Source organism: Suncus etruscus, chromosome 1, assembly GCF_024139225.1.
Source record: "Suncus etruscus isolate mSunEtr1 chromosome 1, mSunEtr1.pri.cur, whole genome shotgun sequence".
Taxonomy (NCBI): Eukaryota; Metazoa; Chordata; class Mammalia; order Eulipotyphla; family Soricidae; genus Suncus; species Suncus etruscus.
Window position 1 is genome coordinate 11,281,875 of NC_064848.1, and position 27,367 is coordinate 11,309,241.

At 45.7% G+C, this 27,367-nt stretch overlaps 1 protein-coding gene and 1 pseudogene across 1 annotated transcript; one reads left to right on the forward strand and one right to left on the reverse strand.

Moving 5' to 3' along the window:
* Positions 1-19,697, reverse strand: HEXA (hexosaminidase subunit alpha). Its single transcript, XM_049777877.1, has 15 exons — positions 19,434-19,697; positions 16,962-17,057; positions 10,513-10,605; positions 9,802-9,867; positions 7,919-7,965; positions 7,408-7,518; positions 6,292-6,393; positions 5,868-6,000; positions 4,782-4,962; positions 3,562-3,648; positions 3,316-3,388; positions 2,510-2,693; positions 2,266-2,356; positions 1,486-1,590; positions 1-221 (listed from the first exon to the last, which is right to left on the reverse strand). The coding sequence occupies exons 1-15, from the start codon at positions 19,675-19,677 to the stop codon at positions 158-160; spliced, it is 1,677 nt and encodes a 558-aa protein (XP_049633834.1). The 5' UTR covers positions 19,678-19,697; the 3' UTR covers positions 1-157.
* Positions 19,676-27,146, forward strand: LOC126022947 (peroxiredoxin-1-like; annotated as a pseudogene).
* The last annotated feature ends 221 nt before the right edge of the window (positions 27,147-27,367 follow it).

Consider the following 27,367-nt stretch of genomic DNA (forward strand, 5'->3'; position numbering starts at 1 on the left):
TAGAAAACTATCACATTCCTCTTTATTGGGCGCTGGAACCTGCACCAGCCTGCTTTCTTGACATGGGTGCAAGGGCACTGAGCTCCGAGCCCTAGCCAGGATGTAGCTTCACACCTGCACTCTGAGGGCCATCACCCTCTCAGGGCCTGCTGCCGGCTCAGCTATTCTCAAACTCCTGTTCACAGTAGCCTACGCTGAGGGGCTGGGCCTGGACACCTCGCCTGTAAGAGGAAATGAAAAAACCAGTGAGATGAGTCATTAAGCGGGGACCAAGCCCAACAGCTTCTTTGCCCCTCACCCACACTCCCTCTTTCTTGACACTTTCCTTCCCCCTTTAGGAAGACCCAACTACTCCCTCTCCCTGCACCCAGTGACAAAAGTCTTTTTGTTTTGTTTTGTTTTGTTTTGTTTTTGGGTCATACCCGGCTGTGCTCAGGGGTTACTCCTGGCTGTATGCTCAGAAATTGCCCTTGGCAGGCAGAGGGGACTATATGGGATGCCGGGATTTGAACCATCGACCTTCTGCATGAAAGGTAAACGTCTTACCTCCATGCTATCTCTCTGGCCCCCGACAAAAGTAAATTTTAAAAAATTGTTATGGGAGGGACTGAAGCAATAGCATAGTAGTAGGGCATTTGCCGTGTATGCAGCCAACCCTGGATGGACTCTGGTTCGCTTCCCCGGCATCCCATATGGTCCCCCAAGCCTGCCAGGAATGACTTCTGAGTGCAGAGCTAGGAGTAGCCCCTGAGCACCACTGAAGTATGATCCAAACACCATTATGTACCAGAGGCAATATATTCACTCTCAGCAGAGTTTCTTGCTTGAGAAGGGCCCAAACATTGGCAAGAAGCAGATTTCTCCACAGGCCTCTAGAATTCTTATACAAAACCCATTTCTCACCACTACGCCCAGATTCTGATAACCAGTTCCTCCTAAAGGGGATCAGTGTGATGCCTTTTGTGATTCTGGGCATTGTGAGTGTGGTGGCCTGAGGGCAGGCAGAAAATTGTTTTTTCCTTTTGTGGTTTTGGGGTCACAGCCTATGGCACTCGGGTTATTTCTGGCTCTATGCTCAGAAATTACTATTGGCAGACTTGGGGAGACCATATGGGATGCTGGGGATTGAATCCGGGGACTGAATCCGGGTTGACTGCGTGCAAGGTAAATGCCCCACCTGTTGTGCTATCACTCATGCCCCTAGGCAGGAAACCCTTAATCTCTTGAATCATCTGAATACCCATGCACCCTGGCAGTTGGGGCTTTGGCCAGTCAGTGGCTACGTCAGGGCAGGCCCAGCTCATTAGGGCACAGTTGCTAGCGTAACCCATCAGAGCAAAGCCATGGTCCAGATGTAGAATCTGGGCAGGGTCCTCTCGCAGGTGGGGAGAAAATAATCACTTCAGAGAGTTGTGCCCACAGTGCCAGCTGTCACTGTTAGTCGCAGCCCTTGGGAAGACCCCCTCACCCAATCTGCGTACACACCTCAGCAGCTCACAGCGGAATTCTGACAGGCGGGTAAAAGCAAAGTCCAGGTCAGTCACCAGCTCGTTGCTCCACAGTCTCTCGGCAATAGCCCCTGCCCTGGGCCTGAAGCAAAGTGGGGATGGACCAGGTTGGGTCTTTAAGGGTGCCACACACCCCTAAGAACCATCTCTTGGCACTTCAGATTCACTCAGAACTCATCTTAGAAACCTTGGGGGAAGAGGCCAAGTCCTTCTTTAGAGTAGCAGCCTGACTGGTGGGTGCCTCTCCATTGTCACCCAAAAGTACATGTGAGCAATAGACAGGGCAGGGTTATAGCACAGGCCTTACACATAGTCAACCCCAGTCTGGTCCTCCGAGGATATATGTGGTCCTGGGGACATAAACAATGTGGAGATGCTGCCAGTTTGGCAGGGGGCACACAGGATGTGGCCTGTGATTCCTTCCTGCTTTTCCTGAATGGATGTGCAAGGGAGTCAAGAGGGTGCCCTGATTTACAGCAGTGAAACCAAGATGTTCAGCACAGCCAGGTGAGGCTGCTTAGGACAGGGCACAGGGGAGGCAGATTAGAGGATGTCAGAGCAGGAAGGTCTGCCATGCAGGCCTCACTGTGTCTGCCTGTGGAATGGGAATAACCAACCATACCTCCACACCCACATCTGAGGGGATGCCTGAAACTCTGCCTAGAGCCTGTAGGCCCAAGCTCACTCTCCTGTTACTGGCTATTTGGGAGTGATCAGGGAAGCATGTGGCCCCCCAATCCTCCCTCCGTATCCTCACCAGAGCCTGGGCTCCAGGTTTGTGCTGTCCACGTACTCCCCCCACATACAGGCCTCTCCGCCGATCACCAGGGACTTCTGCTCCGGGGTACCTGAGGGGACATGAGCAGGAGCAGGTGGTGGGATGCCATGAGGGCACCCTTGCACCCATGTCCCCTCAGGAAGGGTGTATAGATGACATGACATGAGACTGTAGCCACCCTGCACCCCAGCCTCTCGGGCTAGCCAAGGAGCACCTACTTCACCTTCAAATGCCAGGGGCTCCACCAGGTAGGCATCCTGCCAGTCAGGTCCGTAAGTGATGCGGTTCAGGTACCAGGGTGCAGACAGCAGAGCTCGAAAGCCAGCCTCTGTAATAAGCTTCATCTCCTTCAGGTAGGGAACTGGTAACTCTTCTCGCCACACCTGGACGATGGTGTTGGACCGGATCTGTGGTGAAAGATCCCAGGGAAGCAATGACACAAATTTAGGAGTCCTGTCATTATGTACACAGCCCACACTATGGAGCAAACAGAAAAGCATCTCCCCAAAGACACTGAACAATGGAGTTCCTAGCCAAAATCCCAGGCCAAGAAGAAGCCCACAAGACCTTAAGAGAGCTGCCCGCTGCCCTTAATCCTGGACTTACATGGCTTTTGCTCCAGAGAAGAAACAAGCTAAAAGCTCAGGGAGCCAAGCAATAGGACCCAGGAGGCTCCAGAGGGGCTGCTAGGGCCAAGAGCTCATCCAGTGGGTTCGGGACATGAGCCAACTTCCTACAGAAGCCCTGTCTGTGTCTGGCAGGCAGCAGGACCCTTCTCACTTGATCAACAATGCAGAAGAGGGTGGACTGGCTTCCAGGCACAGGAGGCCCTAATCTAGGACTCCAGAAGGACAATCCACATCATCATGTCCATCTTAAGACCCCTGGGGAACCCAGCAGCACTGAGCACCCATGGATCTGCAGTGAGAAGATACACAGAAGCCCTGATATCAAGCTGAGGGCTCTGGTCTCTCCACGCCCTGTGGGGACATGAAAAAGAGAGGCCCCCGAGAGCGGCTACCAGCTCACCTTTACTCTATTGTCAAACACCTCCTGCCACACCACATAGCCCTTGCCATAGGCAGAGACAATGTCCAATAGTCTGGAAAGAAAAGGGAGATCCTGAGCCAGCAGCACCTTCCCAGTTGGGAACTAATCACTCTGGACTCTGCAGAAAGCAAAGGACAAAAGACACCTGCCGCCTGCATTCAGGAGCCTGCACGCGAGCCCCGTGGAAATCCCCAAGAACATGTCCCAGAAAACTTCCTTCCTCACATCTGGATGTAGAAGGATTCCAGCTGCTTATAGTCAGTGCCAAAGCCTTTTTCCTTCATAAATTCTTGGATTTTGGGGTTGGATTTCCTGTATCCGAAGAGAAAAAGAAAATGAATCTTATCAATGTCCTCCAAATGCAAAAAAGCTTAAGGATAGTGACCGGGATGCTCATAACTTCCTTTTTTTCTTCATTTTTATGGTGGTGGTGAAAAAGCCAGGAGGGGATGGTGCCACACCTAGTGGTGTTCAGAACTTGCTCCTGGCTTTGCACTTAAGGATCATTTCTAGAGGGGCTCAGGGAACTGTATGGGAAGCAGGGAGCAAACTGGTTTAGCCACAGGCCAAGCATGTGCCTTAACCCCTGTACCTCTCTCTTGGTTCCATCACTCTCTTTCACTAAACAGCCAATTGGCTGAGGACCTCAAAAGACACAATTTGGTAGTTGTGCCTGAGCAAGGCTCTTTAAGAGGCTCTGGCAGAGGCTGAGAGAGAGCAATGTGGGCCTTAGGAGGCTGAAGACTAGGGTTCACCCAAATGTCTCAAGCCCCACACTACAGCTCTGGACCATTGTGTCCTGGATTCCCTCCACTCAAGTCAAGCCACACTATGCTTCTCTTCAGCTACTGAGCCTGTATTCCAGCTGCATCTAAGTGTATCTATGTTGCTTTAGCCCAACCACGTCAACATTTTGTTCCCATTTCTTCCTTGCATTTTTCTCCCTCCTCTATCAAATAGTAGGGCTTACACTTGCTAGTGCTCAGACTCAGGGATTGCTCCTGGAGAGTCGAAGGGAACCATAATGCAATGCCAGGGAAAGAACCAGGGTTACCTGTGCGCAAGGTAAGTGCTGGAACCCCTGTACTATCTTTCTGGTTTCTATAGAAATCTATCAAGTACAAAACAGGAGGTAAATGGCAAAATTCAACAGGGTCTGTCTGCAGGTGAAAAGCACCCTACTGGTGAGGTAAACTTTCTTCACTGTAAGAGTCTCAGTAGGGCAGGATGGTAAGTTCAAAGGGCATATACCGAGGCTGGAGCGATAGCACAGCGGTAAGGCATTTGCCTTGATTGCAACCAACACAGGACGGATGGCGGTTTGAATCCCGGCATCCCATATGGTCCCCCGAGCCTGCCAGGGGCAATTTCTGAGCACAGAGCCAGGCGTAACCCCTGAGCATAGGTGGGTGTGACCTCCCCCCCCCAAAAAAGGGGGCACATACCAACAGGTGAAATCAACCTCATCTCCTCCAAGGTGGATGTAGAAATCTGGGAAGATAGAGCTGATTTCCAGGAAGAAAGTATTCATGAATTCAAAAGTACTGTTGAGGATGGGATTCACAGGTCCATAGGACCCAGAGGGCTGCGACCCAGAGTAGCACGGAGTCAACAATCCAGGGGCACCTGAGTCAAAAGAGAATGCCACATAAACATCAAAAGAACCCTTGCTCCTTAGTCAGACACAGGACACTGGATGACACAGCGAGGTGTTCATGTTCAAACACACATGTTCTTGCATACACATACCCAGACACAGGCTACAGTTAATATGTAGTAAGCCAAAAAATGCAACACAGCCACAAATGGAGAGCTAACGGGAGTCACCTCACCTCTCCCTGCCTCACCCCCTCCAACTGTCTCTAGGCAGAAGGACAGAAACTAGTGACCTTGCCAAACCTGCGTAAACTTTCTTTTGTTCACAGGTAAGCCCTTGAGGGAACTAATTAGACAAAGTTACCTAAGGGGCAGAAGCAACAAACGGCTCAAAGGACCAGAGTACACGTTTTGTGTGCCGGTGACCCAGGTTCTACCCCAGGCTTTGCACAGTCCTGCATCACTACCCAGAATGAACTTTTAGTACAGCTGGTTGTACTAAAAAAGAAAAAAAAAAAAAAAAAAAAAAGAAGAAGAAGAAGAAGATATTTGGGGCAAAAAAAAAATTGGCCATACTTTGAAAGTAAGTTGTGGCCTCCTTTGCTCAGATTAAATTTTGCCTATCTGAACTTCCCCAGTAGAAGCAGCTGATGAAAAACAGGGAGCAAGGTCTGGGGATCTCACATCTAAGAATAGAAGAACTGAGCCCTAAAGCCCCACTAAGGGGCTGGAGTGATTGCACAGCAATAGGGTGTTTGCCTTGCATGCAGGCAACACAGGATGGACCCCAATTCGATTCCCAGCATCCCATGTGATCTCAAGCCTGCCAGGAGTAACCCAAGCACCGCCAGGCATGACTCCCCCCACACAAAACAAATAAAGCCCCACTAAGGTGACATGTTCATATTCCCTCAACCCACGGATAGTATCCATACCTGGTCCCCAGGAAAGTGTGTGGCCAGGAGTGTCAAATTCCGCCAACACACGGATCCCCCGCAGCCGTGCGTACTCAATCACCTCTTTTATGTCCTGTGCTGTGTAGATGTGTGTGACGGGGTTGAAGGCCCCCTGAAAAAATACAGGGAACTCTTCAAGATCTCATGTCCAGATTCAATCATATTGACTGCTGGTCAGAGTGGCAAAATGCCAGGGAAACCAACCAGGGCAGTGACTATGCCCAGCTGATGGAAAAGAAATCCGCAAAACAAGAGACCAGGAAAGAAAATCTACCAAATGGCTCAGAGAAAGCCTGGAATTGGGTGTTCAGACTCCAAATTCAGTGTGGGAGGGCGGGGGTGAGGGTGGGGGTGGAGGGAACTACATCCCCGGATTCTTATTCAGGGCGATACCAGGCCCTACCTTCTTGGTGAGCTCTGGGAAAGTGAAGCTGTCGTAGGGGAAGGAAGGGTCATCTACCAGGTGCCAGTGGAACACGTTGAACTTGTTGTATGCCATGACGTCCTGTGGGGCAGCACACACTGGGAACCTGCACAGTCTCTGCTGGTAGCCTCTTCTGCATCCCCACCCCCCACAACCAGATTTTAGGGCAGTGTTTATGGGCATCTCTCTCCAAACTGCCCCTCAGGAGAGCCTGACCTGCAGAGCAGACGGCTCTGCAGAAATATCTGCAGACATTTATTTTCTCAGGGTACAGCCCCACCCAGCCCCATCACCTCATTCTGTGAAGACTCTAGCCACTCTGCAAAGACATCAACAGCGTGGTATCTGGTATTGAGACTTAATCACATACCACAGCCCCAAAGCCCTTAAGATTAATACTTTCTCCTGCCCCTGGTTTGGTGCTGTCCAACCTGCATGGATCCAAATGGTGAGGGTGTGGAGCTTTAGGAGCCTTCCAAGCAATCAACCTCAGAGGCCCCAGCCGGACTGGACAGGCCAGTATCCAAGAAGACCACTCCCCCTTAGGATGGGAACCTGCACACTAAGGCTTCTGATTATGTCTTTTCTCCACCTTGTCCTACCATAAACCAAAATTAACTCTCCATGGTCAAAGAAGCAAGATCACCTTCATTAGCTTAAAATAAGCCTTGATATCAGTCTCCAACAGCCAGGGAACCTATTTTATTTTATTTTATTTTTACATTTTTCGGTTGGTTTTTGAGCCACATCCAGTTGTGCTCAGGAGTTTATTTCTAGCTCTACACTACTCAGAAATCGATCCTGGCAGGCTTGGGAGACCATACAGGTTGCTGGGGATTGAACCCAGGTCCATCCCGGGTAGACCACGTGCAAGGCAAATGCCCTACCACTGTGCTATTGCTCCAGCCCCTAGGGAACCCATTTTAAATAATCTTGGCACTGTTCCGCTTAGAGCAAGTAATCTACACTCCCCCGCCTAAGGAGCTCAGAAAATAATAGGCATCACTTCAGTTCCAATGGGAAATGGTGCTTGGCCTACCTTACTCCAATACCCAGGACCCTAAAAAAACTAAGGCAGCGTTAGGCCTCGGGTACCAGTGTGTCCAGAATGGTTGGCAGAGGCAGATAATGGCGAGACGTGTCCAACAACAAGCCCCGGTGAGGAAAGCGGGGGTAGTCCTCAATCTCTGTCTTGTTGATGAAGTACTATGGGGACCAAACAAGGAGCAAAACTGACCAGAGGGGAAATGAGAAAAAGTGTCAAAGGATTCCCAAGAGCCCATCTGTGACTGGACCCTGGGTGCCCATATCTCCCACATGACCATACGCAAGAGTCCCAGCTGGCCTAACACAATTCCCTCCCCCGCCCCTGCCCTCCGCCCCCCACTAGCAAAGTCTGCACTGTCACTCACTGGTCGTGCTGACTTCCTGCATCACAGCTGTGGGCCCCAGAGCTTTGCTAAATAATTACTCAGGGGAACTGAATTACAGCAATTCTAGAAAATGAAGTACCAACCCAGTGTCCACCCATCTCTTTGTACCCTCCGGTGGGGGGCCAGCCCCAGCCACCATAAATAAAGTGACCTTTGTGCAAGATGTTACTCACCGTGCCCTCGGATCCTCTCCAAATGAGCTGACTAAAAGTCTCCAGGCCTGCGAGGAAATGGAGATGTAGAGGGGAGACTTAGTGTGCGGGGGTGGGGTGGAAGGGACTGGGGGGTTGGGGGGGTAGAGGAATCCACTGGAGTGCCTAGGGCAGCAAAGCCTGCTGTGTGGGCACCCAACAAGAGTGCACGAAGAGTTAGCTGATGACTCTGGACACTCAGGAGAAAGGATGGTTAGTGAAACTCTTACTTGGGGAAGAGTCAGGTTAGAAAGGGTTTGAGGGCCTCCTCCTGGCTACAAAAAGTGCCCTAATTCCCCTAAGCACTCAGAGAAATACCCAGGCTGAGCTGAAGGTTTGTAGAGACAGAAACAGGCCAAGCCTGCCTGAAGTTTTCCCCAGGGAACAACCCACAGGAGCTGAGGGAGCCGAGAAAACAGTGCAAAAGTGTCACAAGCTTGATTCTTGAAGAAGTGTGAGTCCTGGGGCCAGAGATAGCATGGAGGTAAGGCATTCGCCTTTCATGCAGAAGGTCATTGGTTCAAATCCCGGCATCCCATATGGTCCCCCGAGCCTGCCAGGAGCAATTTCTGAGCATGGAGCCAGGAGTAACCCCTGAGCACTGATGGGTGTGACCCAAAAAACAAAAGAAAAGTGTGAGTCCTCAGCTGGATCTAGAAAACAATCAAGATATCTCCATTTTCTCTTTAGCTTGAACAGAGGCCCAGGATCCTATGGCCAATCCTCTAAGATGGCACCTGATGTGAGGGCAGGTGTGTGGAGCAGAGCCTGACATCTTGTCAGCAGCTGGGACATCACCCCAGAAACCCCAGTAGGCCTATGAATGACTCTGTGCCCCAAAGTTTCAGAATACAAGGTTACTTGAGGCCCAAGTGCCATTTGACACCTAGTTGGGGCAGAGAACTAGGAACAGGCTTTGACTTCTTTCCACTCTAGAGGAGGCCATGAAATCTAGGGAATAGGGATCCCAGATATTCTCCTACTACAATATGACCAAGCACTATCACCAACACACAAGGTAACATGGGAGGAGTTAGCCTGTAGTTTATCATAGAAATAGAGGAGGAATAGGGCTAGAGATAGTAAAGTGGGTGCGGCTTTTGCCTCACTTGTGGGTGACCCAGATTTGATTCCTGACATCTAATCCTGAGCCTGTCAGGAGAGATTTCTGAGTACAGAGCCAGGAATGGGACCCCTGAGCACTGACAGATGTTGCCCAAAACAAAAAGGACTAACAAGCAAACAAACAAAACCCAAAAAAAGTCTGGAGCCAGAGCCATAGTACAGCAGATAGGGTGCTTGCCTTGCATGCAGCAGATTCAAGTTCAACCCCTGGCACCCCATATGGTCCCCGCTAAGCCGTGTCAGGAATGAGCCCTGAACACTGCTGGGATGTGGCCTAAATACACATAAGTGTATAGATAAAAAGAAAATAAAAACAAAACTCCAAAGCAAGCGATAACTCAATGGAATGAGCACATGCTGGCACACTGGCCTGGTCCCCTAAAAAATGCTGAGAGTGATCATCAAGGACTGCCAGGTGTGACCCAGATTCCCCCAAAAATAAACCTTCCCCATTATGTGTATTACATACATGACAGCTACAGGGACCTGTTGCCATGTGAGGCCATCCTTGGCTGTCTACTCCTCCTGAGGAAAGAGGATCAGCCTGTAGGTGTCCTGCTAGACCCCCATGGCAGCCCCAATGCTGCTGCTGCAGCACTAAGACAAAATACAATCGCTGTGAGGTAGAATTTGCCTGAGATGGGGCCACATGCCTGCTGGTTGCCACAGGAAAAATGTCCTAAAGTGGGGCTTACTGAGTCCCATCCTTAATATATCTCCCACCATTTCCCTCTTGTTACCTCGGAGAGCTCCCCACACTGTATCTGCTAAGAGGAAAGTCTGCTCATCATTTATGGTCAGCGTGTCTGAAATGAGAGAAATGATCCCATCAGGGAGGCTAACTCGCAGATGAAAGACCTTATGAGGTCTGTCTACGTAAGCCCTGGAAACACCCTCCTCCGTAAGAAAAAACGCATTGGGCATTGGTGATTCAGTGGTAGAATTCTCACCTGCCGTAAAAAAAAACACCCCTAGAGGGTGGGGCAGGATGGTCAGATTTGGGGCCAGTGAGCAGCATCCATGTAGGATGAGGATGGACACCCTAGGGCTCTGGGGACACACTCAGGTTGGAGTAGGGGCCCCCACTCAGAAGCACCTGCACACTGGGGCCACAGCAACCCCAATGAAGGCAGGAAACATGGAGGGACTAACAGCTAAACTTCAGCTCAGTACAAACACTCCCCCTCTCCTAATGTCAGATCTCAGAGAAAAATTCACAGGAATCACACCCTGTCTGGGAAGCAAGTACCATCCTGTGGGACCATAAACAGTTCTACAGAGCCAGCCGGCAGACACTGGGCAGAAGGGATGGGCACAAGCTCCTTATAGGGCTCTCAGTTCCAGGAGAGTCCCTCAGTCCCACGGTCCAAAAGCCTCCAGGCATGGTCTTCCAGGGTGACTACTCCAGATGAGGGGTCACCTTTTAAAACAGGGTACAAGCAAATACTTACAATTCTCCAATGACTTCAAAGTCGGAAGTTTTTCACATGAACGCGAAACCACAAAGAGAGTTAATGAGTTCTTCTCTGTGACGTTGCTTTTTCCTGCAAGGACAAGAGACTCAGCAGGGTGAAACTGTTGCCACAGCAGCAGGCTCTGTAGAGGGCAAGAAACCTGGGCTAAGGATGGCCAGGAGAACCTGGCGTTTCTCCTGGAACAGGCACCGTCTGTGTCAACCTGGGTTGCATGTCTGCCTTGGCTGCCTGGCCCCTTGTGAGGCACGAGCAGCCTTGAGCATTTTCAGACCACAACAGCTGCTTGTAAACCAAAGAAATGTGATCACAGACCATACAGTGGTCAAGTGATTTACAGATTGGGTAACTGGTTGGGTTTTAATGCCCCTGGAATGTACACTATTATCAACCAAGCACACTGCTTAGTCCTAACATTGTTAAAGAAGGTTTTCTTAACAGTTTTGCTTTACAGGGGCTGGAGTGATAGCATAGCAGGTAGGTTGTTTGCCTTGCAAGTGGCCAACCCAGGTTCAATCCCCAAAATCCCATATCCGACTCTGGCAGGAGTAATTTCTGAGTGCTGAGCCAGGAGTAACCCCTGAGCGGTACCAGGTGTGGCTCACCCCCCCCAAAAAAAAACCCACAAAAAACTATAACCTGAGTGCTTATAAAGTTGCAATTAATGGCAGAATTTCCTAATTGAAGTAATTAACAATGAGCTGTGATTAGTGCTTAATTCTACCAGAGGCCAGCATTTTTCCAGATCGTTCACTTGTATTACATCTAATGAAGTTTTTATGAACAGACTGACTCATGGCCTTATGGAGAGAAGTGCAAAGTCTTTGCACAAACAGTCCCGATTGGACCTTTCACATATCTCCTTGCCACACCCCCTCGACCCACGCACATGTTACTATCTGTGAGTTTTGATTGGTTCTGAAGATGGCAGGAAGCCAACCTCCAGCACCTATGAAGAGTAAAGGGTGGGAGGTAAAGTTAGTGTCAGAACAGAGACTGCTCACTTTCTCTCACTACTTTACTCCCTTTGAAATCAGCTTTACCACTAAGCTGGAGCTCAGGGACAGGGGACCTGGGGGATAACAGCACCAGCAGTCTCCTCCATGAGAGCATATCAGGAGATTTTAACAAGTTCCCAAGGTGATATCCATCTCCATGGAAAACGGATGTTCCCTTTAACAGGTAACAGAACATAGTTACAAGCACTCCAGGTCTGACTCAAAATAGAGCTATAGCCCCAGGCAAAAGATCAAAACCACTCTAGGAATCCTAATGCTGGTGGCTACCAGGAGAGCAGAGCCAGGAATTCCTGTTCATCTGGGACAGTGTCCTGGGAGAACCATCTCCTTGATCCTATAATCCCAGAGCATCAGGTCAGGGAGGTGGGAGATTGCTTACTGACCCCAAGGGAAGGCATTCCTTCTTCCTCTAAGCTTATACTAAGAGGAAAGATTCGATACTACACTCGGCTCCTCCCTGCAAGGTCATGAATTCAACAACACCCACTACTGGCCGGGGGAACCAAGGCTGAGCACCTTGGGGCCAAGAACCTTAAGCAATGTCACTGTGTGAAGCACAATAAAAGAAACAAAAAGTAGAAGGACTTACACTTGGTATGGTGAATCAGGACTGAAGAGGGAAAGCAAACCAGGTTTCTAATACAATGTCTTCGTCTTAAAGCACATCACAGAAAGCACCTTCTCATAAGCTGTGCTCATACCACTCCTAACCTGACCTCCCTTGTGTGACTCTGCTGAGGACCCATAAAGGGTGGAGAAAGTTTCCAGTCCAGTGGACTGAACTCCTGGATGATGCACACCAGCTCTAAATTTAGCACCTCTGGATGAGCAGAAGAAAAGCACCCTCTTTCATTTCAAAAAAAAATTATGGGTTGGGCAGCAAAGTCGGTTTTTTTTTTTTTTTATCTAATCAACAATAAAATAAATGACAACTGTCCCTTTTAATAGGCTAAGAAACTGACAACCTGACCCAACAAGAAACTACCTGTAAGGGTGAAAGCCACAAAAGAAGAAAGGGGCTGAAGAGAGAGTGCAGCAGGAAAGGCATTTGTCTTGAACACTGCTGATCTGTTTGATCTCTGGCACTGCACTACCAGGAGTAATCCCTGAAATAAGGATCCCTGAGGATTGCCAGGTATGACTCCAGAAAACAAACAAACAAACAAAAAAAAAAGGGAAAAAAGAACTAAAGAGATGGCTCAGTGGCAGTGAACAGGTCTTTTTGCATGTTGTGAGGCCCTGGTAAAAGGTCTTTTTATTGTTGTTGGTTTTGGACCACACCCAGTGGTGCTCAGAGGTTACTCTTGGCCCTGTGCTCAGAAAACACTAGTGGCAGGCTCAGGGGACCATATGGAATGCCAGGAATCAAACCTGGGTTGGACATGTACAAAGGCAAGCACCCTACCTGCTGTGCTATTGCTTTGGCCCCATCCCTGAAAGAAGTTAACAACTGACCAAAAATCTGAAATCCTGTTTGGAGAAAATGAAGTAAAGTGGAAGCTGCTCCCTAAAGGGTCTCCCCACCCCATTTTCATATATTGTTGTACTGTGAATACCAATTACTTCCTTCTTTCCTTGGCAACCTCCTTCAAAGATTACTGTAAAGATAATCATTACTACCCCAGCTTCCGAAAAGTCTGAAATATAGATGAAACACAAAAACAAAGACAGCAGTCAGGAGGAAAGGGAAATAGGTCGAGCACATGCTTTGCATGTCAGAGGCAGGGACTGATTATTGATACTGATGGTCTTCTCAGTACCACTGGGACCTCTGACCACCAGAGGGAATGTACAAAAATATTAATAAAGTTTAATACTTCAGGGGCCGGGAAGGTGGCACTAGAGGTAAGGTGTCTGCCTTGCAAGCGCTAGCATAGGATAAACTGCGACTCTATCCCCCGGCGTCCCATATGGTCCCCCAAGCCAGGGGCGATTTCTGAGCACATAGCCAGGAGTAACCCCTGAGCGTCAAACGGGTGTGGCCCCCCCAAAAAAGTTTAATACTTCAAAGAAAAATTAAGAAATAGCAGTAGGTGCTTGAAAACCAGGCAATTTGCCTACAGAAACATAACTGAACCAGCAATTTATGACTATTCTCTGGCTGAATCCTGAAAATAATTATGTTATAGAGTATAGACCATGAATTCTATAACATAGATTTTCTAGCAACATAGCCAAGACAGGAGGAGTAACAATAGCTGAAGAAGGGGGCTGCAGAGATAGCATGGAGGTAAGACGTTTGCCTTTCATGCAGAAGGTCATTGGTTCGAATCCCAGCATCCCATATGGTCCCCCGAGCATGAGTGATTTCTGAGCATGGAGCCAGGAGTAACCCCTGAGCGCTGATGGGTGTGACCCAAAAACCAAAAAAAAAAAAAAAAAAAAAAGTTGAAGAAAGTAAGACTTTAATTTCTTCAGGAACGAGGCCCAGTCTATTCAGACAGGATCATGTACTTCCTGAGGTTAGTACCAGTGCAGAAATAGGGTCTGAGCCCAAGCTACTGGGAAGACTCAAACAAGAAAAAAAAAAAGTATGTTCCAAAGAGCTTCTGAACAAGCATGATCTCTTCATTTTTAAAAATCTTGGGTTGCGAACAGAGAAATAAATCAAATGTCTAGAGCACATGCTTTGTATCAGGGGTCTTCAGTTAGACAACCAGTACTGCAGGATCACCAAGCACTGTGTCAGAAACAACCTAAGAACCACAAAGTGTGAATCTGAAATTAAAAACAAACACAAGGGTTGTAAGAACAAATCACAGGCCAAACCAATCCATTCCCTGTGATTCCAAATGGAACACAATGATCTTGCCCTCAGTAAAATAGCTTCCTTCCATCAATGAACTTCTCCTGCTGCATCCCTCCATTTTTCACATCCCCCTGCACAAGAAGAATAGAATTCTACCACACTCTCTTCCCTCTCTTCCTGCCTAATCCCCATTCTCTTTGCTTTTAAAACAACAAGCTGAGGGTTAAGAGATAGTACAGCAGGTGGGGCACTTGTTCTGCACATGGCCAACTCAAGATCAATCCCTTGCATCCCGTATATGGTGGGCCTTTTGAGACTTGCCAGGAATGATCCCTGAGTGCAGAACCAGGAGTAAATCCTGAGCACTGTCAGGTGTGGTCCCCAAACAGAAAACAAACAACCCCTTCAAAATAAAACCCCAATAAACTTAAAAGGATCACTCTTCCGTAGGAGTAAGCCTAGTCTTTGGAAAAAATTGAAAGGTTAAAAGACACACAGACTCAAGTTTACCTAGAATGGTACCTAGAATGGAGAGACATAACTACCTTTTTTTTTTTATTCTCCAGCCAAGCTACTTGATGTTATAGGTTTCCCTCCTTGATCCTTTTACATCTAGAAAATACAGAACAGTATTTCCAGCACATCTCTCAGCAGAGGAAAGAGTGCCATCCGCTGGGGCCAGAGGACAGTAAGATCCTCCTTTCCCCACAACAGCAGACTAATATTCCAGATTCAAAACCTGAAAGGAAGCGGACTCAAAAAGAAACCTGAAGGGGCCGGAGAGATAGAATGGAGGTAAGGCATCTGCCTTGCATGCAGAAGGTAGGTAGTTCAAATCCCAGCATCCCATATGGACCCCCAGCCTCCCAGGAGCAATTCCTGAGCGTGGAGCCAGGAATTCCTGAGCACTGCCAGGTGTGACCCAAAAACCAAAAAAAAAAAAAAAAAAAAAGAATCTTCCTTCCAGGGCTGGAGAGATAGCACAGGGATAAGGCATTTGCCTTAGGCGCAGAAGGGCAGTGGTTCAAATTCCATAAGGTCCCCGGGCCTGCCTGGAGCAATTTCTGAGCATAAAGCTAGGAGTAACCCCTGAGCGCTGCCGGGTGTGACCCAAAGACAGAAAAAAAAAAAAAAAAAAAGAATCTTCCTTCCACTCAAGAATAAAGAGGAATGGAAGGGGGTGGGGAATATTCTGGCATCCTAAATGACTACAGAAATGTGTACAAGAACATCAAAACAGAACTGACATTTATAATAATAGCTAAATAGTGTGGTTTCGATCAATGTTTTTCAGGAAAATCAAAGAAGAATGAAATTGGGTGATACAATCAGATTTAGGCACTTGATTGAGAATTTGCTTTTTATCAGCCCCATCAAGCCCCAAAAGTGACTTTCGATGGAAGCCATCTCAAATGCTCTGATCGGGCCGGGAAGGTGGCGCTAGAGGTAAGGTGTCTGTCTGCCTTGCAAGCACTAGCGTAGGACAGGCTGCGGTTTGATCCCAGGCGTCCCATATGGTCCCCCCAGGCCAGGGGCGATTTCTGAGCACATAGCCAGGAGTAACCCCTGAGCGTCAAACGGGTGTGGCCCAAAAACCAAAAAAAAAAAATCAAATGCTCTGATCATAGATTTGTAAAGAGGATGTATAAATTCCACTAAATAAACTTAATGTTTATTATTTATTTATTTTGGTTTTTGGGCCACACCCAGCACTGTACAGGGAGTACTCCTAGCTCTATGCCCAGAAATTGCTCCTGGCAGGCTCAGGGGATCATGTGTGATGCTAGGAATCGAACCTGGATCCATCCAGGGTCAGCCACGTGCAAGGCAAAAGCCCTACGCTGTGTTATAGCTATGGCCCCACTAAGTAAACTTAACAACATTCAACACACATGCTGTCCAGGGATGGAAACAACTCTCAATGACAAAAAGAGTAAATACTGAACAATGCACAGACTATTTAGCAATTAATAGGGCCAAAGCTAACACTTGAAAACAAATTGAAAATGGAATTGAACCTCAATATTAGATTTATTTTTCAGAAAAGGAAAGTGGAATTTCACAGATTTCCAGGATCAGATAAAAACCAAAAGTTGGACTGCATCAAAAGAAAGACTGGCCTGAAAAAACAAAAAAAAAAACAAAAAAAAAACCACCCTGGGACTGGAGAGAGAGCACAGCGGTAGGATGTTTGCCTTGCACGCAGCTGATCCAGGACAGATGGTGGTTCAAATCCCAGGCTCCCATATGGTCCCACGTGCCTTCCAGGAGCGAATTCTGAACACAGAGCCAGGAGTAACCCCTGAGCACTGTCGGGTGTGACCCAAAAAACAAACAAACAAAAATACACCCTAAAACCAAATGCAAAAAAGCCTATGAATGATATTTAAACTTGCATTTTTAAATTTTACTCTTTTTGTTACTGTTATTATTTTTGGCTTGTTTGTTTCTTGGTCTACACCCAGCAGTGCTTTGAACATGCTCCAGGCTCTGAGCTCAAGGATTACTCCTGGTAGGGCTTTTGGAACCATAAGTGATGTCAGGGATTAAACCTAGGTCAGCTTTGTGCAAGGCATGCACCCTGCCTGCTGTCTATTACTTTGGCCCTTAACCCGCTTTCATTACCAAAATCATCCCCACAGAAAAATTCTGGTTTGGACCTTTATGATGCATTTCTTTCTGATGTGTTTTTGCAGAAGCAGGTCTATATCTGGATTCTGAAGGTCTTCCCAGGAAATTAGGTTCCAGAGAGCTGGCTATTTGAAAAAACAAAAGAGAAGGTAGTTACTTGAATGTTATATCTTTGGTAATGTTCATTAAACTAGTTTTCTTTTTTGAGGGTGGGGGGATCATATCTGGCTCTCTGTCAAGGATCATTCCTTGACTCAGGGGGCCATATGGGATACCAGGGAATCAAATACTGACTGGTCTCATGAAAGGCAAGTGCCCTACCAACTGTACTGTCATTCCAGTTCTCTTTTTTTGTTTGGCACTCAGGATTATTCCTGATTCTGTGCTCAGGCATCATTCCTGACAGTGCTCAATGTAGGTACCATATGGGATTCTGAGGACTGAAGCCAGATCAGACACTTGCAAGGCAAACCCCTCTCTGCTGTGCTATAGCTCCAGCACCATAGTTTTCATTTCTTGTTTGTTTGTTTGTTTTTTGGGTCCACCTGGCAGCGCTCAGGAGTCACTCCTGGCTCTATACTCAGAAATCACTTCTGGCAGGCAGGGAAATTATATGGGATGCCGGGGTTCGAACCACCGAGCTTATGCATGCAAGGCAAACGCCTTACCTCCATGCTATCTCTCCGGCCCCATAGATTCTTAAGGAATAAGAATCCCCAGCTTTGTAAATAAGGCAAATTCGTTAACAAAGTTATAAATCGAAGTAAACATTAGATAAACATCTTGAGTTTCTTCATATACTTTAATTCAAATAATTAAATATTATTAAGAGTTTACAACAGGCCCTATTTATGGATCTGTTTATTTTATAATACATTGTCTCCTTATTTCCATATTTTGCTGACTGTACAGAAAAGTTTAGGACTACCAAAAGTTTCTGGGTTTTTGGAAGGCCATACCCAATTGCACTCAGGGATTACATCTGATTCCGTGCTCAAATTATCACTCCTCGCAATGTTTAAGGGACTTCCTTAAAAACGAATATACATGAGAGAGAGACAGAGACAGAGACAGCCAGAGACAGAGAGAGACAGAGACAGAGAGAGACAGAGACAGAGAGAGCAGTGGGTAGGACGCTTGCCTTGCATGAGGCTGACCTGAATTCCTGATTTCCGATCCTTAGTATTTTATACTATCGATCTGGCCCCTAATCACCATATTTTATTGTTTGGGGGTCAGGACTCGATCACTCCAAGTAGTGCTCAGGGGAACTTAAGTGGTGCTAAGGATCAAATCTGGATCAATAGCTGCATTCCAATTTTTTGTGTGTCTGCTCAAGTCTTTATTCTTTCCTGAAATATCTCCAGTACGGTTCTGGATAGTGTTATCTACCTACCACCTTTCTCCATGTGACTTCAAAATTCATTTCCTGAGGCCAGAGCGATAGCCAGCGGGTAGGGCGTTTGCTTTGCATCAAGCAGACCCGGGTAATTCTTAAGTGGTCCAAACCCCAAACCCCAGCTGGGACATAAACAAACTTCACTTCCTACTGAAAAGTTTTTTCATTTCTCTTCCATGGGCAATTTCCGTGGGTGACATTTTTATACGTCTTAAGTTAGTAGTAGTTTGGGGTGTCTGCTGAGGTCTGCGTAACTTAGGCCTTGTGCCTCTTGACCAGGGGGAGAGGGATTGACTTAGAGGCCCTATCTTGAGGGAATTGATGGCTGTCCTGATTGAAGTGGAGTCATGTAGGTGGCATTTTTTAAAATAAATATGTGGATTACAAATCATTCACAATAAAATCTTAGATCGATAGTGACATTGAATCAGGGGCATCCCCACCACCAAGGTTGTCCTCCCTCTGGCCCCTCCATCCCATTCCCAGTATGCATCCTATATCCCCCTCCTTGACCACCCAGGTTGCTAGTATAAGTGGGGTCCCCCTCTAGAGTGCCTAACTTGTTGTAGACTGGGTATGGATCCTGTTGTCGCTGGCTTTGGATTTGGTCCCTAAGTCTGGTTTTAATTTCTGCTCAATGTTCATACGACTGTTTGGTCTTGATGCAAGTTTGATGAAATGCAAGAGGATGGAGAAGGGGACCAAGGCGCACCATCCTATATCCCCCTCCTTGACCACCCAGGTTGCTAGTATAAGTGGGGTCCCCCTCTAGAGTGCCTAGCTTGTTGTAGACTGGGTATCGATCCTGTAGTCGCTGGCTTTGGATTTGGTCCCTAAGTCTGGTTTTAATTTCTGCTCAATGTTCATACGACTGTTTGGTCTTGATGCAAGTTTGATGACATGCAAGAGGATGGAGAAGGGGACCAAGGCGCACCAGCTGGCCTCGGATGTCAGGTCACTGCTAAATTAAAATGACATTTCGCCCCTGGGGGGGGGGGGGATGAAGAGGAAGCAGAGAGCGAAGCAGGGCGGAGGCAGCGGGCAGCGCTCCAAGCAGCGGCTCTGGCCCAAGGGAGACGCCAGGAGCCCCGGCCGGCCTCACCTGGGCGGCGCTCAGGCCTGGAAGTGAAGAGCAGCTCGCCGTAGCGCCGGAAAGCCTCGTCCAGCACCGAGCAGCCCGGCTGCGCGCCCGACTGCACATGATACTTGAAGCGGAAGCGGTGCGGGGACACCGTGTAGTGGAAGTCGGTGGTCTGGATGTACTGGGGCCAGGGCCACAGGGCCGGGACCGGCCAAGCGAGCGCTGCCGCCAGCAGCAGCGACCACCAGAGCTCGGAGGTTGCCATGGCCAGCACGTCTCCCGCGGCCCGCCGGTCGCGTCACGTGACCCCGAGTCAGGTGGGGGCTCGCTCACGTGACAACCGGCGCGTCACGTGACCCGCGCGGCACGCCCCCCCCAGGGGCCGCGAGGGGCGGGGGAGACGTCGAAGGAGGAAGGGAGAGAGGGAGGGACGGAGGGAGCTAAGGTTCCAGCGCTGGCTTGCAGCACTTAAATAGATTTAATATTTATCAGTATTATATATTTGTATATTTAATATTCAAATCTATAAATATTTAAATATATTTAAGATGTAACTATATCAAATATTTATAAGAATTAAAGTACACTGCATACTATGTTTTATAGAAATATATTCGTGCAATATATTTATATGCTATTGATATGCCTGTATTTATAGAATATATAAATATTTGCTATATTTATATATCTATGTGCATATAAAATATAATTTATAGGCATCCATTGCTACATTATGAATTTATATTATATATTTGTGAATGCTTGATATTTTTACAGCCCATGTCAATATTCATCTATAATGTAGTCAAAATATTATTTATATGCATATATTTATATAATATGTTTTATATATTTATATATTTATGTGCATACTATATATGAAATATATCATATGATTTATATGCAAATATTGCTATATTATTCATATTCATATTTGTGAATGCTTGACATTTTTCATATGCTACAGCACATGCTAACATTAATATATGATAATACATTCGATGTATTTATTATGTGATATGATATATAGACATGTGGATTTATATAGTATTTATTGCATATATTTATATAATATATAAATATATATGATTTATATGCATATATTGCTATATTATATTTAGAGATTTGTGCATGCTTGATATTTTTCATATGATACAGCACATGTTAATATTAATATGATAAAATATTAATCTATGATAATATATTCTGTATATTAATTATGTGATATAATATACGTGCTATTATGTTATATTATATTCTCACACCCACAAAGGCGCCAATGTTGACGAGCCAGCGCAGAGTAGAAGGGAAAGTTGCCAGATTGGGGGCTGTGTAGGCGCAATCCTGAAACTGGGATGAGGGCAGGGAAGCTGGCAGCCCCTGTGCCAAGAACCTCCAGAAACCGGGAACTGGAAGATTCATATAGTGCCGGGAAAAGCTCTAGGCCCAGGGGAACCAGCTGGTCTGGCTCTGCGGGAGAGGAAATCACGGGGTCATAAAAATGTGATCTCCTGATGATGACTAGCAGGGAAGGCATATTTTTAGAGCAAGTTCCAGGCGTTGGTTTTTCTGCCTCTGCCTGAGCTCTGTTGGTGGTTGATCATAATTTCCTAACTGCCTAGGTTCCCTCCTTGTTGACAAAGCTCCACAGAACGGAGTCTGTAGGTGCTGCCAGCGGTAATAAGATGCGGTGCTCAGACTTTGGGAGCAAGATGATGAATGGCCAGCAATAAAAATATAATTGGATCGATTTAAAGAGCAAGACTTTGTAGAGAAGGCCAGGGAGAATTTTTGGCAATAGCCTTTGGTACTAAACACAACAATGATGACATATAGGGTTCAAAAAGGTAACATAGGAAGTTCAAAATACAGGCCATCTTTTCACAAAGAGTTGTAGAAATTGTATGCTGAGTAATTGGATGGGTCCCATCAAGAATGGTCAATGTGTAGAAATAGTCCAAATGGTAAGGACAAATGAGTGGATAAAGAAATTGTGGTGTATATATATATACATATCCACAATGGGTTACTATTATTTGACTTTTAGAAATCTTGCATTTTTTTTAAACAACATGAATGGAATTAGAAGGTTATATTAAGGGAAATAAGAGGGAGAGAAATACCAGATGAATACGTCTGTGATATATACAGTAAGAAGGCATAGGAATAGACAGTTTACCATGATATCAAGCCTCTGGACTTTGATCACAGAACTAAGGTTATGGGTGTGTATGGAGAGAGTTTGTTGTTGGGGATGGAAGAAGTGCACAGAGTTGCGGGGGGACTTTGACACTTTGGTGGTGGAGGTTCTGTGACTTTATATACCAACCACATTTCTATTAAAACTACTGTAATCAGGGCCGGGCGGTGGCGCTAAAGGTAAGGTGACTGCCTTGCCTGCGCTAGCCTTGGACGGACAGCGGTTCGATCCCCCGGTGTCCCATATGGTCCCCCAAGCCAGGAGCGACTTCTGAGCACATAGCCAGGAGTAACCCCTGAGCGTCAAACGGGTGTGGCCCAAAAACCAAAAAAATAAAATAAAATAAAATAAAAAAAATTTTAAAAACTACTGTAATCAGAGTTGTGTAGAGCCACTGTTGGGAGTGCCATACACCAAGCACTTTCCCTTCCCCAATAATGAAGCTCCTTTTCCACAGGATCAACAATTTGGGGAGAGATCAGAGAAGATTCAAATGTGTGAGCAGTAGGTAAAAGTAGAGTTTCAGGATAGCATTAATAAGACACCCTTTATGCAAAACTCATCTTGTACTAGGGGAAAAGAGTTTTTAAGTTGCAATTATGGAACTGGACCTGGAGGAAAAAAAAACTACATTTGCTAATTAAAATACTGAAGGTATTTTGCTGAGAGACTATTCCAAGAATATTGCTCTAATTCTAACTCTCTGGCCAGTATTTCAATTGTAAGAATCATTAAGTATTTTCAGTCTTGCTAAAAGATGGCATAATAATGTATAATAGTTGGTTGCTTTCTTCATTTTTCCTGTTATTAAATACAGCTTTGCTAAATAAATAAGACATGGATTAATTTCCATATATACTAATTCTAATGAAATTTGTTTACTTGTTAGAAAAATAATTCACAGGGGCCGGAGCGATAGCACAGTGGTAGGGTGTTTGCCTTGCACATGGCCAATCCGGGACAGACCTAGGTTCAATCCCCGGCATATCATGTGGTCCCCGAGCCTGCCAAGAGCGATTTCTGAATGCAGATCCAGGAGTAAAAAAATCAAAAGCAAAAATAAAATAAAATAAAGTTTGTTTAAAAAAAAAAACTAATGCCCACCACTGTCTCCCTCCTCCTCCACCCCCTGCCTGTATTTGAGACAGGCATTCTAGTTCTCTCACTCACTACTGTTATCATGATAGTTGTTGGTGTAGTTTATTTCTCTAACTGTACCCATCAATATTTGTGTTAAGCTTTATATCATGGTGGAAAAGACTTTTTTTTGTGTGTGTGGTTTTTGGGTCACACCCAGCAGTGCTCAGGGGTTTTTCCTGGCTCCGTGCTCAGAAATTGCTCCTGGCAGGCACGGGGGACCATATGGGACGCCGGGATTCGAACCAATGACCTGCATGAAAGATAAACGCCTTACCTCCATGCTATCTCTCCGGCCCCGACTTTTTCTTTTCTTCCCTTTCTTCCTTCTTTCCTTTCTCTCACTTTTCCTTTCTTTTCCCTTTTCCCTTTTTCCTTCCTTCCTTCCTTCCTTCCTTCCTTCCTTCCTTCCTTCCTTCCTTCCTTCCTTCCTTCCTTCCTTTCTTCCTTCCTCTCCCTTCCTCCCTTCCATCCCTCCCTCTCCCTTCCTCCCTTCCATCCCTCCCCTCCCTTCCTCCCTTCCATCCCTCCCCTCCCTTCCTCCCTCCCTCCCTTTAGGAGGGAGACAGGTGGGGCATTTGTGATAGGAAGATTGCACTGATTAAGGGGGGAGTGTTCTTTTTTATGACTGTAATCCAACTACAAACATGTTTATAATCATGATGCTTAAATAAATATATTATTAATAAAAATAATTTACTAAACAAAAAAGTCTTTTCCAGAAAAAAAATTTTTAAAGAAGAGCTATAATTGGCTGTGCTCAGAGAGCCATGCTATATCAGAGATCAAATTTGGGACCTCAAACATAGTAGGTATGTGCCCTATCATTTGTGTATTCTCCACAACCTTGCTTCTTTTATTTTAACCTGTATAATTTGCTTTTATTCTCACAAGAATGCTGTGGGGAAGGGATGTTTGATCAAAGATTCTTACTCACTTTAAGCTTCTCTCTAAATCATATAATCTCATGGGAAAATATCATAAATTCTATTCTGGGATAGACCAATATTTCAGGCTTCAATGTTAGAATAGTGTGTGTTGTTTTCAGATATTAAATTCAAGGAGTAATCATGCAAGGCGAGTGCCCTAATACTGATTGCATCCTTAGTCTAGGAATGTTAGAAATTTCAATTTCTTTTTCAAAGGCAAGATCACAAAGATAGGACTGTTGTGTAGTATTTAGGTCTATGATTAAGAATTCATTTTGAGGGCCCAGAGAGATAGCACAGTGGCGTTTGACTTGCAAGCAGCCGATCCAGGACCAAAAGTGGTTGGTTCAAATCCTGGTGTCCCATATGGTCCCCCGTGCCTTCCAGGAGCTATTTCTGAGCAGACAGGCAGGAGTAACCCCTGAGCACCGCTGGGTGTGACCCAAAGACCAAAAAAAAAATTCATTTTGCTTAAAATATTTTTTGGTGGGGCCGAGAGATAGCATGGAGGTAAGGCATTTGCCTTGCATGCAGAAAGATGGTGGTTCGAAACCCAGCATCCCATATGGTCCCCCGAGCCTGCCAGGAGCGTTTTCTGAGCATAGAGCCAGGAGTAACCCCTGAGCACTGCCAGGTGTGACCCAAAATCAAATATATATTTGGTTTTAGGCATCTGGATTTATTTTGGACCTCATTGTTGGGTTTTTTTTGGTTTAGTTTGTTTTGGGGGTAGGAGCACAATTGGCTTACCCCTGGTTCTGCATTCAGGGATCACTCATGATGGGGTTTGGGGGACCAATAATTAAACCTGGATCAGCCACATACAAGGCAAGTACCCTATCTGCTCTATTTCTCCAGCCTCTGACCTGATATTTTATTTGTTTATTTGTTTGTTTTGGGGTCACACCTGGCAGTATTCAGGGACTACTCCTGGCTCTATGCTCAGAAATTGCCCCCCCAGCAAGCTCAGGGGACCATATAGGATGCTGGGATTCGAACCACCATCCTTCAGCATGCAAGACCTTATCTCTATGCTATCTCACCGGCCCCAGAAATGACCTTTTTAATTTTTGGGGACTGTATATAGTTCCTAGGATTTGAGGAAGGGTCAGGAGAGTTCTAGGCAAATGCCTTAACCTCTGTACTATCTCCCTATCCATACTCTTGCCTCATTTATGTCTTGAAACTTGACAGTGATAAGTATTCAAGCTTGAACAAACTTACAGGAAGAATCTGAAATCCCATTAAGTGAGATGGACTTTAATAAATCTTTTGCCAAGTAAGTCCTCTACCGAAAACCATTTAGACCTTATTTTCAGTGCCTCAGAGATTTCCTGTTTGGCCACAGAAGATATCACCCAGCCTCAACTTGTCTATTCTCCTGCCTGGATGTTGGTGTCTTATTTTCTTTCTTTGACAAATAGCCAGGATATAACCTCCAAGAACCCAAAATTCCTCTCTTTGTCCTTTCTTTGGCCATCCATAAACTTTTGGTTTCAGAAATGTCAAATACAAAAAAAAACATGTCAAATACAGGGGCCAGAGGGATAGCATAGAAGTAAGGCATTTGCCTTGCATGCAGAAGAATGGTGGTTTGAATCCCAGCATCCCATATGATCCCCCGAGCCTGCCAGGAGCGATTTCTGAGTGTAGATCCAGGTGTGACCCAAAAACAAACAAACAAAAAAGTTAGATACACATGGCTGTGATATAGAATTATTTTAATGTGAGTTTTCATGAATGTGAGTCAATTTCTAATAGTAAGACATAGTTAAGTGGCTGGAGAGATAGTACAGTGGGTAGGAGACTTGCCTGGCATGCTGCTGACCTGAGTTCAATCTTCAGCATTTCATACGGCTCTCCTGAGCCCACCAAGAGTAATTTTTGGGTGCAAAACCAGGACTATCCCTTCCTATGTGGCCACAAAACAAAATAAAACTAGAACATAGTTAAAATGTCTTCTTGAGGGGCTAGAGCAATCATATAGTGGGGAGGGCATTTGCCTTGCACATAGCCATCACAGGTTCAATCCCTGGCATCCCATATGTTCCTGTAAGCACTGCAGAATTAATTCCTGAGCATTGAGTCAGGAGTAACTCCGGAGAACCACCGGGTGTGCTCTTCTCAAACTGCTCTCCCAAAGATATTTTTTCTGCAGTGCCCTTTTCACCTTTCTCTGGTATTCTTGTGGATGTTTTCTTATTTGGGGATCTATTACTCCTTTTCAAAAAAAAAAAGGATTAAAAAAAGTAACCTGAGAAGAGGTGATTCAATATCAGGCAGAAGCAGCTTGAGCATAAGGTCTGTTAAGCAGAAGGAATGACTTCAAAGTAGTAATTCCCTAGTCACTCCCAGAGAATTTTAATTCATTTAAGATTTGTGGTAAGGCCCTGACTAGTGTATTACATGGCTATAAGTGTCCTTAGCTTGTCTCTCTTCAGGAACCTGCCAGGGTCTTAGTCATACAAAGTAGTTGGCCAGAATTTGGTGGTTGAAGATTTTGTTCCTGGCTTCATATCATTCTAAATAAAGATCAAGCATCCAAAAATTTCACAGAGAATAAACAAAGCTCTAATAAATAATAAACACTGGGAGAAATCAAATCAACATATGCCATGTGGAACGTATATCTGAAAACGTTCATACATGGTTATAAACTTGGTTTGAAAGTATGTGACAATAACAAAATTACCCCTGTGACTCCCTCCTCCACCCACCACCAAATGGATATTATGGAGGAAAAAAGGAGAATTATAAAAATGTAGCAATAAACATAATTTTATAAGTTTGAAATCACTTCCCTTAAGTATTAGCCAGGTCTTCTTCCTGGATAATCTTGGTGGTGTATATTGAAGCTGCCAAAATACAAGAATATCTTCAGAAATGCCAAAATGGGGTACCCTGCTCCTAACTCCACAGAAATTATGCCAGAAGGTCAATCCATAGATGTTAACCCTCAGACTACAAAGTAAAATGGAAGAGCATTGTGCTCTTCATTTAATATCAACTTCACCATTGTGTTCCCCACGGAGATCATGGCATTCAGTGATTGGGCAGAGAATTTAAGAAACTCAACTAAATGATTAGTACTTATGTGGGTTCTCACTTTTGTCCCCTAGCATGGATCAACATATCCAAGAAACAAGGAAGACTGGGACCTATGAATATTCTCTTGGTGTTAGACCCCAAGTGAACCATTGTTCAGGATAATGGTGTCTTAAAGGCTGATGAAGACATATCTTTTAGGGCCTTTGACTAAGCCATTGTTAAGGATGATAGTGAAGACATCTCTTTCATGGCATTTAATCATGGCTGATAGCACATCTTTGACAGATTTCTGTAAATGTCCTCCCTGTTAGCCACCTCTGGATGAGACTCTGACTAGTTCAGGCCTTCTAGTTCACTGACAAACACATGTGCCCGGCTGGCTGGAAGCCTGGCAGTGATATCATCAATCCTGATGTTTGAACAGCAAAGACTTTCTAAACACAAGTTAGCCCTGGGTCATTTTAGGGCAGTGAGCGGCCTTGAAAATAAAACATCTTGTTACTATTATTGTGCTTCCAACTTGAGACGTTAAACTCCCAGCTGTGATATAAAGTTGGAAGAGTTTTTCTATAGTGATTGGGGAGGGGTAAGTTTTTCTTCCCATGGAGAGAATAGTCTGAGATATACATCGGGAAGACAAA